Source organism: Momordica charantia (assembly GCF_013281855.1).
Source record: "Momordica charantia cultivar OHB3-1 chromosome 5 unlocalized genomic scaffold, Mcharantia_2.0 BLBB01000005.1, whole genome shotgun sequence".
Lineage (NCBI taxonomy): Eukaryota > Viridiplantae > Streptophyta > Magnoliopsida > Cucurbitales > Cucurbitaceae > Momordica > Momordica charantia.
The window spans coordinates 19,886,207-19,904,182 of record NW_028275163.1 but is presented as its reverse complement, the minus strand read 5'-3'; the positions used below and the strand labels follow the sequence as shown (position 1 = coordinate 19,904,182).

The window sequence follows — 17,976 nt, the reverse complement described above, 5'->3', positions numbered from 1 at the left end:
TTCTAAGATAACTTTCTAGGTAGAATTTCTCAAAATTAACCGATCAATTCAATTAAAATTAATTTTCAAGAATAGTCGGTTTTGTTCAGTTTGCATATATAGTAATCCAACCACCACAATTCAAAGTCTAGTTCGGTCAATAACCAAACCGAACCAAACCAAAATTCTCTGAGTCAATTAAAAAGTAACAAGCAGAAAAGACTGAAAAAGAAAAAAGAAGATCCCAACGAATACAATTATTTCCATTTCCTCCTCTTTTCGGAAATTCTAATTTCTCCAATGACATGAGAACCCAAAAAGTGATGAAGTTGCAATGAAAAACCAATTGAAAAAGGAAAAAAAAAAAAAACTTTTAAAGTTACACAAAATCGTTTACAATTCACTGATGCTCCCTCGGTATATTTAGAATTTGAAGAAATAAATTCTGAGTCCAGTCTTTGGCTAACTTTAAATCATGAAAGGTTGATGAGATGGTAACCATGGATTAGAACTGAAACTGCATTTCAGGCGTATATCCAAGAGCCTCAAGGTGGGCAGCCATGGCCTTGTTCATCGGCGGCGGACCGCACCGTAGAATCTAAACACATTGATCAAGAAAAAAATGTTAGAGATGAATTAATTGCGATTCTGATTTTCGGAAGAGAGTCTATCGTAAGAGTTATACTTTGAAGAAAACTCAAAGTTTAAATCTTATTATGTCTGTTTCTTGAATTTTTAAATGAAATGTTTTAGTCCTGAAATTTCAAAGGTTATATTTTAGTTTATAAACTTCATAAAAAGCATTTTACCATTAATATTTTATTAATTATTTAATAAGAACCTAAATACATTTAAAAACCCAACACCTAACCTACTACTATACTTAGTGGATAAGGTACTTGGTACTTTCCTTAAGGTCGAAGGTTCAGTCTCTGCCTAAGAAGTACAAATACGAACGTGAGACACAGATGCGACACCACACAGACACGGTGATATATTATTTTCTAAAAATCTAAGACACGGACATGACAAGGACACATTTATAAAAACGTACAATTTTAGGTATCTATCATTTTCATACAAGAAGGAAATTCAAAATCAATAAGCTTATTCCTTTTTATACTTAAAAAATGATTTTATATATTTTGCTCTCAAATTTTATTATTTTGTCCTATATTACTAGATATATCTGTTTCTTATGCTTAACAAGTGTTCGATGTGCTTTTAACCAGTGTTGAATTCATGTTTACTTTGTACAACTAGTGTACAACGCACATCTATTGAGCTAACAAGTGTTTTTGATAAGTGTTAGAGTATTGGAGTGTCCGATACGGGCACGTTACCCAAATTGAAGTGTTCATGCTTCTTAGATCTCCGCATGTCACATTTTCTTGAACTAAAGAGAAAAAAACCTAATATAGACGTGACTTCAGACACTGTTTATATAGATATCTATTGATTACAAAGATATTTATTGATTAGGTAGAATGACTAAAATGATTTTATCATTTTATACAAAATTCAAAGACTAAGACGATGTTTTAAAAATTGAAGGACCAAAGAAAAATAAACGCCAAAATTTAGGGATCTATAATAGAACTTAAAACTTTCAAGGGAAAAATATACCTGAATGCCAGGAGCAGGTGCAGGGCAATGCGCTTGAATCATTTCCTTGGACACAAAGCCAACACCACCATCCCAAACTTCAGGAGGCTGTTTCCATTGTCAAAGAACTTAGGCATCAGTAGTAACATTAAACATGACACAAAACTTCTAACAAACAAAACCATTTAGTATATTCTTAGTACCCTTCCTCATCCGTTGTTAAGGATCCCACATTTTTAAAAAATAGAGACTTAACAAAAATTTATAATTTAACAAAGGTTTGTAATATACATGGGTTACTTCTCTCATTATCAATTGGTTTTGAGATGACACCTCATGAATACTAATATGGTATCATAGCCCAAAAGCTCAAACGAGCGTCCGTTCCAAAAAAAAAAATAGAATTTGCCCAAGATTGGTATGGCTCAAAAGAGCCACTATCTTAAGGGGCATGTTAAGGATCCCATATTGAAAAAATAAAGAACGTAAAAAAGTTTATAATATACATGGGTTATCTCTCTCCTTGCCAATTGATTTTGAGATGGAACCTAATATTGATATTAGTTTGATCCACAAGACTAAACATTTGGATTGTTAATACGACGCAAGGAAAGTAATATTGCAGAGATTTAAAATTAAGATCTCTTGCTATTGATATTGGACTACTACTAAATTTTAAAACTTTTAACTGACCTGGTTCAACACATAGTAGATCTTGAAGCGATCAGGGTATCTAGTGGCAAGAATATCCAATTCCTCCTGTGAAAATACCGACGTGTATTTTTTTTCATTAAAACCGAAGTGTAATCACCATACAGCAAGAGTGAAAAGTTAAAATAATTACACTAAAAAATGGAGAATGCATGAAAAAGTGAAGTAATTAATCAAATAGGTTCGAGTTGAAATATAGATTATCTGTTCTAGCAAGTGTACTGTCAGCAAAAGGGAAAGACATTTTTTCCAAGCTTCACAAACTCGTGGTCGTGGTCATGGTACATTACAAGCACAAACAACAACAACAAAAACATAAGTATCGGAAATGGAAGGACAATAAAATGATATAAAGCTTTTACAAAAAATTACCTTCAAAAGAATATCTTCGTATGTAACATTGGCGTAAATAAGGTGAACCTTAGTCTCGTCTTTCGGGTTTTCTAATATAGCACGAGCAACCTAAAACAAAAAGTAAGAATGAGAGAGCTTCCTATTGTTTTCAAACTTGGCAAGATAAAATGGCACACAACATAATGCAGCAAAGATTTTAAATGATTAGGAAAAACATATTCCATAAAATTTATTTTTTTTGATATACTTGGTACATAGGTGTAATGCCAGAGCCTCCAGCAAGCATCCCAAATGCTCTAACTTGACCAGGTTGATACTTAAAACGTCCCTGCAACAATAAATAAAGTACATAAATAGCTAAACTAGGCACCATTCGAAGCATTCAAAATTCTATAAAGAACACAAGTTATTAGAGAACCATGGTGATAAATTCTGAACTAGGCCCTAGTAATGTTAAGTTTCTCAATTGTTGGAAGGTGTTTCTTTGTCTTCTAGAGGTGGTAAAAGGGTGTGGAAGTTAGACCCTATTGGCTGCTTTTCAGTTAACTCTTTGGTGAAAGCAAGATCAATTTTTCCAAGAGCTAGTAAGGTGTTGTTGAAGTCTGTGTGGAAATCAAAAACACAATAATGCTACATAGATGCATATAGAATTATGTGAAGACTTCAAAAACACAATAACGCTACATGTCTCCTTTGTCATGAACAAGACAATATCTTAATAGAAAAAATATGACACAAAAAGTAATCAGGACCGAGAGGATAAAGCATTCTTTAGATTAACAATTTTAATACTCTAAAACATAATGTAGATCACAATCACAATTGTGTTCAATCCAGATTAATGGAAATTCACAAGTCACTGAAACAAAACTTCCGCATTACTTCTTGGTTACTAGCATCATAACATTCAAGGTGATATGGAGAAATTTGGATCTAGAGCTTCTCACAAAACTGATTAATAATATGAAATCATGTGGCCATTGGGCACATGCAGTACGTAGAATAATAGAACATTCTAAAACTGTCATCATAATTTCTCTGCAAGTAAGCAATTACCTTTGGTCCCTTCACAGCAAGATGGTCCCCGATACGCATTTCTCGAAAATGATGTGACATCCTGCCTTGGGGATACATCTAAATTTCATACACACATTCAGATAAGAATGGGCACTGTAATAATAAAAATCAATGTGCCATCACCAACCTGTGGGCATATTTATATATGTACCTTTATGACTAGTTCAAAATATCCAACATCAGAGTCCAAAGTAGTTGGCGTGTAAGGTTTAATAACCTCTTCACCCTGGCTATCCTTTCCCCTGCTCATAATTTTTGAGAGAGCGAGATGTTACAAGGCAGGACAGATAAACCAAATATTAGGTGTGCTAAGTATCATAACTGTATATAAAACTATCAAGATGATGACTGGGAAACTAAATATATTGGATGAAATGAAACCTGCAACTTATATGTTGTCCAATAGGAAGACCAAGAATTGAATTGGGACGGGGAAGTATAAAAGTGAACTTCGCCACATTATGGCTCAGCTTCGTACGCTTAACAAGCTTAAACTCTTTAAACTTCTCTGGATCCAAGCAGGCTGTAGTTACAAACAACATGGAACATATGAGCCAATCCACGTTAGAAAAAAGTAAATAAATAAAGAAATAGAATGCAGAAAAAGAAAATTTTTTAGATAGGAATCAAGAAAAAATATGGTTCCTAAATTATCTCTGAACAAAACCATGACAACCAGAAGAGAATGTTAGTATAGGAGGTACGTTGATCATTAAAAGCACTGGTCAAGGATTTGAAAAGTCTAGAAACACACAAACTAAGTATTAACCGCAGAAGCCAGGCAAATAGCTCTAAAGCAGTAAGCCTAACCAAGGTGTTTCTTTTTCCTCTCAAAAAAACTGCTTTCATTAAGAGGAATTAAAGTACAGGATTCTATACCAAAGACACGCCAACATGAAGTAAGAAACAATAACTACAAGAAAAGGCTCCGATAGTTTGTAATCAAAGATCCTCCTACTCCTTTTGATCAAATGTGTCATAAGACTACCAAAGAACCGGTTTGTAAAAGAAAGCAGCCTCTATGACAAAAAGGAGAGTAAAGAATTACTTCCATATAAACATGTAACCAGAATGGAGAGGGAAGCAAAATACAACTCAAAAACCTTTATGAAGAGAAGGGGGGAAAAACTCTTATCAAATCTTCCCTAAATTTGAGCATGTCCAGGATAAAATATTTAAAACCTTACACTCATGTTTGCAGAGAACACGCTATTGAAGTCACAAAAAAAAGGGGAAGATCTTTTGGACCTATGTCACCACATATGCTTTATTGATGAATAGAATCCTCAACTAGAGCCGTTTCTACCACAAAGTTCACCGACTAACACTGTTCCTACAATTAATCCGAAGTTTGAATAATGGAATGTGCAAAATCAAGTGTTAAAGACCATTCCTACTGCAACCTTGTCTCATCAGGGGGGCTGCTACTGAGATAACATCATAGGTGTTAAAATTCCCACAAGAGACAAGACAAGCAAAGAACCAAGAACTTTGAGTTCTAGAAAACGCATATTTTCCATAACATCTACCATTTCATATTGACCAAGAGCTCAACGCAAATGAAGAAACTCTCCATGGCCATTTGAATTTTAGTTCAATCAGCTATTTTGAAATTTAAGCACGTCCAAAAGCCCAGTGAAGCACTTGACTTTTCCCATGAATGCTACCCCTTCTACGCTAGACTCGCTATACAGACTTTTCAACAAACACTTATTCCACACCATTCACTCACTTTCCAGCCGGAAAGAGTAAAAATGACTAGAGTAGAAATAAAAACTAAAACAGAATCTAATTTCAAATTGCAGACGTGCCATATATCCATTAAAACATCAAGAGGAAAAATAAATAACAGTCCATGAAACCATCAGCATAGATTGTAACGACCCACGAATGAAAACATCAAACCATCCATCAGGAATTGAAAACACCCAACAAATCAAACCAGAAAACAGAGATCCCATTTCGAAGAATCAAATGAGAAGGAGGCGAAACCTCTGGATGCGCGTTTTCTGGACAAAACGATGAAGACGGCACCAAGACCAAAGGTAGCCAAGACCACTCCCAAACTGACAAGAACCTCAAAGTCGAGCGTGTGTAAGATCTCCATGGCAAGATCCGACGGGGGAGGAAGAAAAAATTGGTGAAATATTGGGGGATTCTGATGAATGAGGGGTAGGTAAGAATGGAGAAATATGAACGCGGGTCAGAGTCGTGGTCTTGAAGTGAATGAATTCGTCGCTAGTTCATGTATGAGGTCAGAGCAGCGGAGAGAGATTCAGAAAAAGTCAATCAAATCGGACGAATTAAAATATTCGTTGTTGTCCTTGGTTGGTGACGTTCTTCGTCGTGGGAAGATTTCCTTTTTTGTATATATGGGAAAATTTCGAATCCTCCTTTGGAACTTCCTACCACTTCAACTCAAATTGTATCCTGATAAATGAGTATTATTTAAATAAAAATATTTTTAATTTTTATATGGGATCAACGGACAAAATTGATAAACCAAGATCTCACGTTTTCTCTCTTAAATTAATTCTAGATTCTCTCTCTTATTAAATATTTTAAATTAGAAAAGAATCAAGTTTAAAATATTTAATAAGAGAGAAGGTAGGATTAATTTAAGAGAGAGAATTTGAGATCTTGGTTGATAATTTTGCTTGTAGATCCCACATTAAAACTAAAAATATTTTTATTTAAATAATAATAGTATTCCTTTACACATGGTACAATTTGAGTTGAAGTAGTATGGAAGATCTCCCTCCTACGCAAGAACTAGAAATTTTCCCTATATTGAATGCAACGCATTGATTTTGGATTTTTTCTTTTTCTCTTTTTATAAAAAAATATAAGTAATTGTTTAAATATTATTATTTCCGAACCATTTTTTAAAATATTTTTTAGTTTTAATGTTGGAAATAATATTTTTTAGTTTTCCTTTTGTCATACTTCAAGGGTAATTATCATCTACTCGATTAGAGATTTGAACTTTCATATCCTAATTTGCTGTATTCAAAAAATAAATAAATAATAAGAAAGTACTCTACACAATACCTTAGATAGTAATAGGGATGACAAAAATATCTGTGGGACTCGATCTCCGCAGGACTCGACCAGATCGGGGTCAGGGAATCCCGGTTTGATTGGAGACGAGGTCAAACTGGGGATCTTAATTGAGGTTCCCTTTTCATCCCTGTCGGGTCCCTGATCCCACCCCGTTTAAAGTTTTATTATTTTTATATTTTTATGTATAATAATAATATATTAATTTTTATAAATATTTTTTAATTTCTTAAAAAAAAAGCTCAAACCCAATAGAATAACCTATTTAACAATTTAGTTTTCTTATACTTGTAAGCCTTGTAGAATAGTCCTAAAATATTAATAATTCATTTAAATAAAATAAAACTAAAAAAATATCGTGGACGGGTTTCCCGCGAGGATCCCATCCCCGATCGGCCACCCCATCCCTGCTCCCAAATTTTGGAGGATGGGAGCAGGGATGGGGATGCCTTAGATGATAGATAATATGTCGGCTTTTTTTTTAGTTAATTTTTCTAGGTAGTGTATGTACAACTGCATATCTTGAATTGAAATTTTCATTTTCTATTCTTAAGATAGTATTAAGACATTGCAACAAGTGATTCTTCATATTGCAACAATCTTTCATACAACATATACTGTCACCTAAATAAGTTGTCTCTTAAAATAAAGAAATAAGATAATATTAGTTTTTAAAATGACTTGGGAATTATAATATTTTAATCAATAGTTACATTTTTAATAACATTTAAAAAAAGTCTCGTCGGGTTTGCTTACAATAAATAAATATTTATTTATTTTAAATTACTAATGTGGTAACAATCGAGTCGGGAATTCTTGATTTGAACATAATTAATTTTGAAACATAACTTCTTTCTTATAGGTTAGAGGTTGGATCTTTCATTTCATTTTTCTCCTACTAAAAATGTATGAGTTAATTTTAAAAGGTAAAATTTGGTGAAATGATTACAAAAATAAATGGAAAGTATTGGAAAAACCAATTTAATAATATATTTTTGGTGTTGGATCAATGGAGGAGTTGGTTCACCTACCACCAGCTTGAAAGTGCGGTGGCGTTTCATAAAATCTACCGCGACCTACCAGGCTACCATTGTTTGACTCTCAAATTTCAGAAGGGTAATTACAAATTCTACCATTTTCAAAATTATATTTATTTTAATGCCTGCGGTTAATTTTATTCATTTTCTTAGGTGAAATGTCTATTTTGATCTCTATATTTTCAAAAACTGATTATTTCGATTATTTCATTTTTATTTTTATCTCATTTATTTCGATGAAAAATTTAGCATGACATAATGTAACTCAACAATTAAGACATCTTGTTTCTTCTCCACGTTCAATCTTTCATCTCCACACTTGTTGTACTAAAAATAAATAAATAACTTTAACATTGATAATTCACGCTAAACTTTTGAAAATATAACAATAAATTTTTATTAAATGGTTTTCATTATGAATAAAATTTAAGTTAAAATTTTGTAAATATGAACTAAAATGAGTGTTGTTTAAAAGTACGGAGGCAAAATAAGCAAAGAAAAAAAACGTTTTGAAAATACGATGACTAAAATAAACAAAAAATAGAAATAAAAGGATCAAAATAAATATCCTGAAAGTAAATATACCAAAATAAACAAAAACATGTGTATATATATAAACACCAAAATAATATTTAAATATTTTAAAAATCAAACAGTATCTAAAAAAAAGTTAAAAAACACATTTGGTCCCTATACTTTCACTAAAGTAACAATTTAGTCCCTGAACTTCAGTTTGTAACGATTTAATCCCTATACTTTCCCCAAAAGTAACAATTTAGCCCCTTAACTTTAACCTATAATGATTTAGTCCATGTAATTTAAAATTTATAACAATTTAGTCCCTGTCGTAAAATGTTTTATTAAAATTAAGTGTCAAATTTTATCATATAACAATTTAATCTTTCTAATTCATAAACATATTTGGTCCCTCTTTAATTTATCAATATATGCCTATAAGAAACTTAACCAAAGAAAAAATTCACGATAAGGACTAAATCGTTACCAACTTAAATTAAAAGGACTAAATTGTTACATATTAAAGTCCAATGACTAAATTATTACCAATTTGAAAATACAGCGATTAAATCGTTACAAACTAAAGTTTAACAACTAAATTGTTATTTTGACGATAGTACAGGACTAAAAATGTTCTTTAACAAAAAAAAACATGCAATTTAAAATATACATGTGAGTTTTAAATTTATAAATCATGGGCACATTCCATTAAACTAAAGGACAAAAAGTTATAATTTAAAAATTAGATGGATCTCTGAAACTATTTTTGAAATACATGACTCGTGAGCATGACCTGCGAAATAAATTAGTTTTTGTAGTACAGTTTGCAAAATCATTACCTAACATATTAATGTTTTTGTTCAATTATCTTGGGTTTGGAACTTTTTATTTGTAAATTATAATCATTTAAAAATTATTTCTACTGTTTGATTAGTAAAGAAAATAAGAAATTGTCAAAGCCAACAATGGTAAGTTCGATCTCTCACATGTTGTATTAAAAGAAAAAAAAGAGAAATTTAAAATAAAAGATTTTGAAATCACGTTTTTCTTTTTCAAATTTTAATTTTATTAAATTATTTCATCTTCCTACATAGTTGACATTACTATTTAATATTAAAATATTATATTGTTATTATTTATTTATACAATATCATGCAATGTTATAATGACATGACAGCAAAATATTATTCTTTATTTCATTTCTTGTGAACATCCAACCAAAAAAATTTTAATTCTAATGATTTTAAATTCATTTGGTTCCCAACACAATTAAAAATTTGAAATTATTTCCATTTTTTAAAATAATTTCTGTCGGATTCCAAATACCAAACAGCAATAAAGAATTTTGAAATCTAAAATAGAAAGCATTTGCTTAGTTTGAGATTGTTGTAGAGGGTAAGAGAGGATCAATTTGATAACAGTTATGTTTATTATTTTTCATTTTTAATTTTTTAATAAAAAAAATTGAATTGCCTATTACTTGTTATTTCGTTTTATTGGAAAGAGAAACCTAAACTAGTGTATATTTAATATTTCTTATGCATTTTATAGTTTTTATTTATGTTATGGAAAAACGAAAAATAAGAATAAGAAATTAAAAATTTTATAGTTTTTACAGTGATAACAGAAGACACTATTACTCTTATATCTGTGTTGCCACCCCCTCCCACTGAAAAAACAAAAATTCTTTTAAAAAAATAACGAGGGCTCAATTTTTGAATGTTGGTGAAGACAAGATTTGGATCTTACCATCAAGAACCAAGTATTTTCCTTTTGAAACATATCTCCGTTGGAGGCCTATAAATATAACTACGCCGCTACTAACAAATGCAAAGGTTCATAAACCAAGGCAAACCAATGATGATAAGAAACACATTTTTCATTGAGGCAAAAAAAGAAAAAGAAAAAAAAAAGATTACAAAAGAGGCCTTCCAATTGCACTAGATTCCATACAGAAAATCTGGTTTATATATTTCAGAATATATGATCTTCTTACAAAGGCCTTCCAATTTTTTGTAAAGCCAATAAAGTGCACTAAATTTCATAGAAAAGAACCTGGTTTATATATCTCAGAAGATATAATCTTCAAACTAAGAAAACTAAGGTTATTTAGACCACAGTAAAGGTGGTCTCTGACTCCATGTATACACTAAAATAACAGATTACCTAATTCTAGTTTAAGTGCAAGTGTCAACAACCTCAAAAGAAAGCAAGAAATATCATTTCTAGAGACCATTTTCCTCAAATATCTATACAAACCATCGCTTGCTTTTAACAAATTATGTCTAAACTTGTATTTGAGAGATGCTTCCTTCAAGTTGAAGGCTAAAAGTTCTTGGTCACCTCTCTCTCTCATCCTTCTGAAGTTAAAAGGACAAGTTGAGTAGGCAACAGATGCAACTTGCAACTTTAACAGAGAACTGATCAAGCAGTGTTAAGTGTTTTTTTTTTTTTTAATGAGAAACACATATTTCATTGATAATATGAAATATACAAAAAGGATAGGAGTTACATAAGAGCTCTCCAATTCCTTAAGAGGTCATTTAGACTATAGCTAGAGAATGAAGGAAAATAGCTTTTACACCAGCTAAGAGCTGTAACCAAAACTCCATCAAAAAAGTTGGCAAACGGCTGTGACTTGTTGTTGAAAATTCTGCCATTCCTTTCTCTCCAAAGATTCCAAAGAAAAGCTCTGATAAAGAGGGACCACATGATCTTCTTGTTTTTTTGTAAGGATGTCCCCCCAAAGTAACTTGTAACTGTGAGTTTATATGCGCATGAAGAGGGATTTGCCAGTCGAAAGTTTCAATGACGAGACTCCAGAATCTGTGAGCAAAATCGCAAGTGACAAAGAGATGGTTTTGGGTTTCTGTTGCCTTGAGGCACATTATGCACCCATTTGGAGATAAAGCCATCAAAGGAAAACGCCTCTGTAACCTATCTTCGGTGTTGATAGCTTTGTGACTAAGTTCCCAAAAGAAGAATTTTACTTTTTTGGGGTATTTCTCTGCCCAGATAATTTCATACGACAAGGGGGGAGAAGTGTGTTGCTCAGCTGTGAGGTACTTTAAGAGGGATTTAACCGTATGGGTTTGAGTGGGGTCCATAGGCCAAATCCATTTGTCTTCCCTGTGAGAGAGATGAATAGCTGAGATTTTGTGCTCAAGGTCAATCCATTCTTCCAGTTCCTCATCTTTGAGCGGTCTGCAGAAGTGATGATTCCAAGAAGCTGTGGATTGATCCCACAAATCACTGACCTTAGCATCTTTCTTTGTAGAGAGTGAGTGGAGGCGGGGGAAAAGCTCAATCAAAGGGGAGTTAGAGGTCCATCTGTCGTACCAGAAGCTAGCCAATCTACCATTGCCAATTTTATAAAGGACTGTGTTCTTAATGTTGTTGATGCATTTAGATATGCCAGCCCAAGGACCTTTAAAAACTTTGGACGGTTGATTTCGCCATGGTTGATCTGGAGAAATCCCATATTTCGCTCCAATCATTTGTGTCCAGAGGCTGGCCTTTTCTGTTGCATCTCCAGACCCACTTAGATAATAGAGCTGGGTTTCGGTTTAAGATGCTGCCTATCCCCAAGCCTCCTTGTTCAGTGGGGAGCTGTACTTTTCTCCAATTGACTAGATGCAGATTGCCATTCAACTTAGGGCCTTCCCAAAGGAAATTTCTAAGAATTTTCTTGACTAGGTGGGCTGCTCCCTTAGGGATTTCAAAGAGAGAGAGGTAATAAGTAGGGAGATTGGAAAGTACAGCTTGAATCAGAGTAACCCTACCTCCCTTTGATATGTGATGCTCAAGCCCTAGTGTTAACTTCCATTCTCTGGAATTGTGGTGCTCGAGCCCTTCTATGGCTGCTTTGGAAGGAACGTAATTACAGACCTTTTGATGAGAAAGAGACTTCTCTTGACTCTTTTTGTGTGAATATAAAGCATACGGCTTCTTGGTGGGCCTCGATCCACAAGAAGATTTTTTTGTAACTATGGTTTTCTTTCGACTCTTCAGAGTTGGAATTCCTTGATTGCTTAGTCTCTTAGGGTCCTCTCGACCCTTTGCCTCTAGGCTGTATTTCTTGCTTTTTTTTTTGGGCTCCTCTTCTTTTTGAATGAAATCTATTTGTTTATTATCAAAAAAAAAAAAAAAAAAATCCAAGGTAAAAGCAAAGTTTCTATGCCTAATAGGTATGAGAGATTTCAAACACTAGACATGGCATGCCACAACAACTCTTCCAATAATCTCTAATCTATATTCACGGTTTGTGCTCGTACTAGAAGGTGTTCAAATATGATGGAGGAGGCTCTTTTTCATTCCCGTTTTGAGTCTCAGCTATTTTTGTGGTGGGCATGTTTTTTAGTTGTTTTATGGAGACTGGATTGAGAGGAACAACAAAATTTTCAGAGGGGTTGAGTGTTCCTAAAAGAGTTTTGAGATCTTGTTAGATATTACGTCTCTTTGGGCCTCCATGTACAAAAATTTTTCTACATTGGAGCCCGTTCTTTTAATTTGACATTTTCAACTTCGATTCATTCTAGTCTCTATACTTTTTAAAATATATATCTTTGTACCATCAGCCTTTACTCATTTCAATCTTTGACTTACGAAATGTTCATTCTAAAATCAAAAGCAACCACTTGACTGCAGCTTTGGTTCGAAACAAACAGGGATGGATGAGCTATATTTTTTTTTTCTCTAAACCACAAATTCAACTTTTTTTCGTCCATTCAATTTATATTTTCCAACTATATTTTTCAATTAATTATTCATTTCAAGAACAACTAATTTGCTAGCAGAGTAATTCCATCCAAGCAATCACAGCGATGCTTCAATTAAACATGTAAAGATCTTTCATAATCAGCATATTATGTGATGAATAATCTGGCTGTCTAGCACATTTGGAACCTAAAATAGATACGTACCAGTACAGAAAAATGATTTGTTTCTATATAAATAAACTGTACGCTTTAGACAAGAAAACAAACCGCAGATAAGAGGAAGAAAGCCAATGCCTCCCCTTACATTAAAATCTACAAATGCCCATTCAATTGTCTTCGCCCATCGCCAGTTGTCAAAATCTCATTGGAAATGTTTGATGCTTCTTGGGGCTTCTTCCCGAATTATGATTCGGCTTCATCATCTGAGAGCAAGAACTCCTGTATTTGCTCCCTGCAATTAATAACAGAAATATTTTGCCTGAAAATTTTCAAAGTAATACTTAAGAAGCTCAATGTAGTAATAAATGAAGCACAGTTCATAAACAACGCTATTTCATTTTCAATTACTTCATCCAGTCCACCCAACATGACTTAATAGTTAATAAGACATTATAAGAAACAGACAGACACTGGCTGGAAGTTATTAAATGTTATATTTACACTCCTTTTCCTTCATGGTGCCAACTGCAATACAAGACCTTTTTTTGCAAAATAACCGTAACACAATACTTACTCTTACCTTAGCGAATTGGAATTTCCAGTGCTGCCGTGAATTGCTCGAGCAACCATAGAGGGTGGCAAGAGTGAAAGAAAAAGTTCTTGTGACGTGGAATCCTTAGGAAGAATCTGAAATTGACAACTCGAACACCAGGTACCACTCAAAATATTAGCAGTCTCCGGACTAGTTTCACAACTTCTTAAAGTTTGCACATCAGATATGTTAAGTGGGCTATTGCAGACTGCACAAAATGACTCTGACGATATGGAGTTAACATGCTTAACGTTATTTCTCTTTTGACGCCTTTTGGTGGCCAAAGGAACATTATTACTTTCATCCAAATCTGGAATCCTGCTAAAATTGAACGGAGTAAGCTTGCCAGCAGTTCTCACAATTGTAGACTCACGAGATGGATTCTCTTCCTAGAAAAGAAAGTAGAACAAAATTTCTTCGGTCAGGTTCGGCATAACATTCCTGGGAGGGCAAGTGGCCTACAATGTGAAGGTGTATGTGCATTTTGTATCTTATCTTACTAAAAAACAATCACTTAAATTTGAAGGTGAAATTCAAGGAGTTCAATTAGAAGGAAAATTGTTTCCATGCCCAACCAAAATTGCTCCTAATTTGAACACAAAAACATGTGCTTTTGCTGCACAGCAGTGATTTACAGTTACAGATTAGTTGCCCTTCCCAACTGTCGTGTCTCCTACGCCAAAATGCATGAAATTGCATATTTTTCTAATTCCACTTTCTACTTGTACCTGCAATAGAGCTACAAATGATGACACCAAGCCATTGATGCCAGAGAAGGAATTTTTGGCCAGTTCCACTGTCTTCAGACTGCCCTGCCAAGAACAACTCTCATCATTAGTTAGATTCAGTCGAAGCGTACAAATTAGAAATGCAATTGACCGCAAGTTAATTTAACAGCAGTCAAGAACTAAACAGGACAAAGGTGACCAAGAATTGATCCTGATGATAAACAGAACAGTATACAAAATTAACAAACCCATCAACACAGCAGAGCATGTGGAGCTCTTGTGCAATACAGTCACGTAGAGGAAGTGCCACTGGGACCTCCCACCTTGCATCAACATACTGTATATCTGCCGGCAAGGAATACCCTTGGCCCTGCCTTGATTAAAATAATAAAGTCATAACCGGTACATAGACCAATCCCAGATGGGAATATTTTAGAAAATAGAACAAAATAAGCCGTTTGTAACAACTAACAACAATAAGCAATAAAATTTCGGACAACAGAATAATAGTAATACAAAGATTCCATTGCTCTACCGTGGCTATTTTCTATATCTTAATAGGGGTGTTTCCTGAAAGGTAATAATGGCCCCAAGCATCACCAGTGTTTCCTGCAGAGTGTAGTGCTAGCCATGCCTTTGCCTAAATTATAATTAAAAGAGTACAATTGCCAAGCTCATAGTTAATGATCCTATGAACACGGTACTTTTCTATAGTTATTTTATTCAAAGTAACACAACACCCTCTCTAACCCTTTTTTTTTGTCAGAGATCTCCACATTATTAAGTGTGCAGTAGTTTTTAAAGTGAAATAACATCAATTGCTCACAATTGATGCAGCATTTTCCGAGCGTTTGAAACCAAAAGTGCACCTCTTTTTCTAATTATTCTTTTTTTTTTTTGCTCAAATCTATGACCTCTTGAAAAAAATATAGATGTCTTGGCCATTGAGCTAGCAAATCATATTAGTTGTTCCAATTTGGATCCTTGTACAATATCATGAAGATCTAAGCTTGAACAATGGACCAATTGTCCTGTTCCGTCTCAGATAACTGTCAATGTACCCAACCTTCTAACATTTATTTTGGTCGGTCAATATCGTGGCCCTGAAAACTCTAGTGATTAAACATTCAAATTAAATGCTTAAAAACAAAAACCTAATATGAGCTCATTTGAAGGCAAACCTTAACAGTGGAAGAAATCACGTGCCGAGCAATCCTTGAGGTACATGTCCCGACTAGAAGTCTATTATATCCATTCTCAGTAGCAATCTGCAAAACAAACAATAGGACTGAGAAATTCCCTCTCTTTGATTGCAAGCCAATAAGGGAGTAAATTGAGGGGCAAACTTTTTGCAAGGATAACATCCGCAAGTGTGAGAGAAGGTCTTCCTTTCCTGTGACATCATTGACAGTATCTAGCAACTTCTTCAACTTCTCCCTTCTATCACCCAAATTTGAAGAGTATACACTCTCAATTTGAACAATATGCAACTCTTTACTTGGTGGCCGTAGATTTGACACAACTGATTGGATGGTTTCAATTGCACTGTCCATCTCGTGTGAAGGGATAGAACAAGCAGATGTTTCGTCGATATAAGCAACTCCAACACCAAAAACTTGTAATGATCTATCCCTACTCGCTTCAAAATTTTTGTGTGCTTTCACTTGCAACTCATGGACAAATTGCAAAGCCACCCTGAAAGTTTTAATGGAATGAGGGAAGTGAGGGGGTAAGTCTCTTAGATCGCGTGCAGCAGTTTCCAGAGCATTCAAGATAGACTGGTAATAAAAGAATCCGGAATAAATAAATGTATAGGTGATTATCTAAAAGAAGACCAGATTATAAATAACTAAGAACTATCAAGATATTAACCAGTCGTTGGAATGGAACGAAGGCATACAAATAACAGGAAAACACGATTAATTTATCGGCACTCTCAATTCTAATCAAAAGTACAGCCTGAAAAACTATTCCTTCCGTTCGCAGGTCCAGAAACTAATTCTCTTAGCACCTACAATCATTAACCAATTCTTTACAAAAACAAGTCTCGAAAAGAGGAAGAACCTGGAACAAGGACCCCCAGAGAAGGCAACAAGCACTTTATCAGAAGGAGAGATCATGGCGTTCGAGGTTACGGCCAGCCGGAACTTAGCAAACAAGTTGCTCCGAAAGCAACCGCTGCAAAATCGGCCATCGTCTCCTACCCCAGAGCTCGACATGCGCTCGTTGGACTTGCATTTGAAGCAGAGATGCGTGTTGCCGTCGCCGTTCGTGTCAACTGGACAGGACTCCATGGCGGCGGCTGCCTCGGCCTTGTTTGCTGGAGGCGAATGTTGTTCAAGTGTTTCTTCGTCATCTTGATTTCTGTAGCAGTTGGATTGGCAGGTTGAGGAATTGCACGCCATAGATGGTCGAGAGTGAGGTGCCGGAGAATCTCAGAGCATGTCAAAGGTTCGTTGTAAGCTTCCAAATATGCAGCGCTCCGCCTTCAATGGCCGCCTCTCCTCTCCTCGACGAGGGTTTAGGAATTCTTTCTATGTTTATTTTTCCCATTTTAATACTATTTTGTTTAATTTTGGTTCTGTAATTTCAATTTTATTTATTTCAGTTGTTATATGGTTTTGATTGATACTCACTCCCACCAGTGATAGATTTGATTTTTTCCGATAAAAGGTATATCACTTTAATAGTTGATTTCACGTATTAAAAGACTTTTTTTAGTACAACATATTAGGGAGGGGATTTGAATTCACAACTTCATGGTTAGAGGTATATGTCAATTATCACTGAGTTATGCTCACTTTGGCGTATTAAAAGACTTTTGAAGCGTTGTTCGATCAGCATCTTATAAGCACTTCTTTCACATGTACTTTCAAGTGTTTTTACATTTTATCAAATACATTTTTATGTTATTTTTTAAGCAAGTTGCTTGTGTAAGAGATTGGTGTTTTGAGCACGACAAAAAATGTTGTTGTCGTGTAAAAAGCAATTCCGAACTTTCCAAACTCAATAAGTAAACAACGTCCGCATTGATTATAGAGATATGATAAGTGAAATTATGCACTTTAAGGAAAGGAAATAAGATATATATCCTAACTTCTCTATCTATGCACTAAAACAATCCGATTAATGAATCAAATCTATAAAATGTATGAAATCTCAACTTATTATAGCATAGCCGACGAGAGATGTCAACTTTTCATTTTATAAACAATAGAGGCATATTGTTAAAAATAACATCCCTGACTATTTTATAGTCTCGAGTTTTCACCTTTACATTAAAAAAATATACATGATGGGTGGCTAATTGGTCAAAAGGGACTATGGTAGTAAAAGATAATGGACCTAGGGTGGTTCGTAAGATTAGTTGAGATACGCGTAAACTAGCCAGATGTCACAACCATACTAGTAGAGAGTAGGTTGTAACGCCCGCATAGTGG

The 17,976-nt window shown here is 34.2% G+C and overlaps 2 protein-coding genes across 2 annotated transcripts; both read right to left on the bottom strand.

Annotated features, from left to right (window-relative positions):
• Positions 1-209: 209 nt before the first annotated feature.
• On the bottom strand, positions 210-6,065 carry LOC111019868 (NADH--cytochrome b5 reductase 1). Its single transcript, XM_022296370.2, has 9 exons — positions 5,719-6,065; positions 4,108-4,249; positions 3,878-3,968; positions 3,706-3,783; positions 2,897-2,977; positions 2,668-2,757; positions 2,278-2,343; positions 1,606-1,692; positions 210-577 (listed from the first exon to the last, which is right to left on the bottom strand). The coding sequence occupies exons 1-9, from the start codon at positions 5,831-5,833 to the stop codon at positions 485-487; spliced, it is 843 nt and encodes a 280-aa protein (XP_022152062.1). The 5' UTR covers positions 5,834-6,065; the 3' UTR covers positions 210-484.
• Positions 6,066-13,166: 7,101 nt separating this feature from the next.
• LOC111019863 (Adenine nucleotide alpha hydrolases-like superfamily protein) lies at positions 13,167-17,092 on the bottom strand. Its single transcript, XM_022296367.2, has 7 exons — positions 16,601-17,092; positions 15,883-16,231; positions 15,718-15,804; positions 14,785-14,906; positions 14,537-14,615; positions 13,797-14,197; positions 13,167-13,508 (listed from the first exon to the last, which is right to left on the bottom strand). Exons 1-7 carry the CDS (start codon positions 16,939-16,941, stop codon positions 13,460-13,462), a joined length of 1,428 nt encoding a protein of 475 aa, XP_022152059.1. The 5' UTR covers positions 16,942-17,092; the 3' UTR covers positions 13,167-13,459.
• Between the last annotated feature and the right edge of the window lie 884 nt (positions 17,093-17,976).

Excerpts from the sequence above, each read along its gene's own strand:
- LOC111019868 (XM_022296370.2), bottom strand. The coding sequence starts at position 5,833 with ATGGAGATCTTACACACGCTCGACTTTGAGGTTCTTGTCAGTTTGGGA. Across the intron at positions 3,969-4,107 it reads GGACAACATATAAGTTGCAG|GGGAAAGGATAGCCAGGGTG; the intron begins GTTTCATTTCAT and ends AATTATGAGCAG. Across the intron at positions 2,344-2,667 it reads ACGAAGATATTCTTTTGAAG|GAGGAATTGGATATTCTTGC; the intron begins GTAATTTTTTGT and ends GTATTTTCACAG.
- LOC111019863 (XM_022296367.2), bottom strand. The coding sequence starts at position 16,941 with ATGGCGTGCAATTCCTCAACCTGCCAATCCAACTGCTACAGAAATCAA. Across the intron at positions 15,805-15,882 it reads GGATGTTATCCTTGCAAAAA|ATTGCTACTGAGAATGGATA; the intron begins GTTTGCCCCTCA and ends TTTGTTTTGCAG. Across the intron at positions 14,907-15,717 it reads TGATTTCTTCCACTGTTAAG|GGCCAAGGGTATTCCTTGCC; the intron begins GTTTGCCTTCAA and ends TAATCAAGGCAG.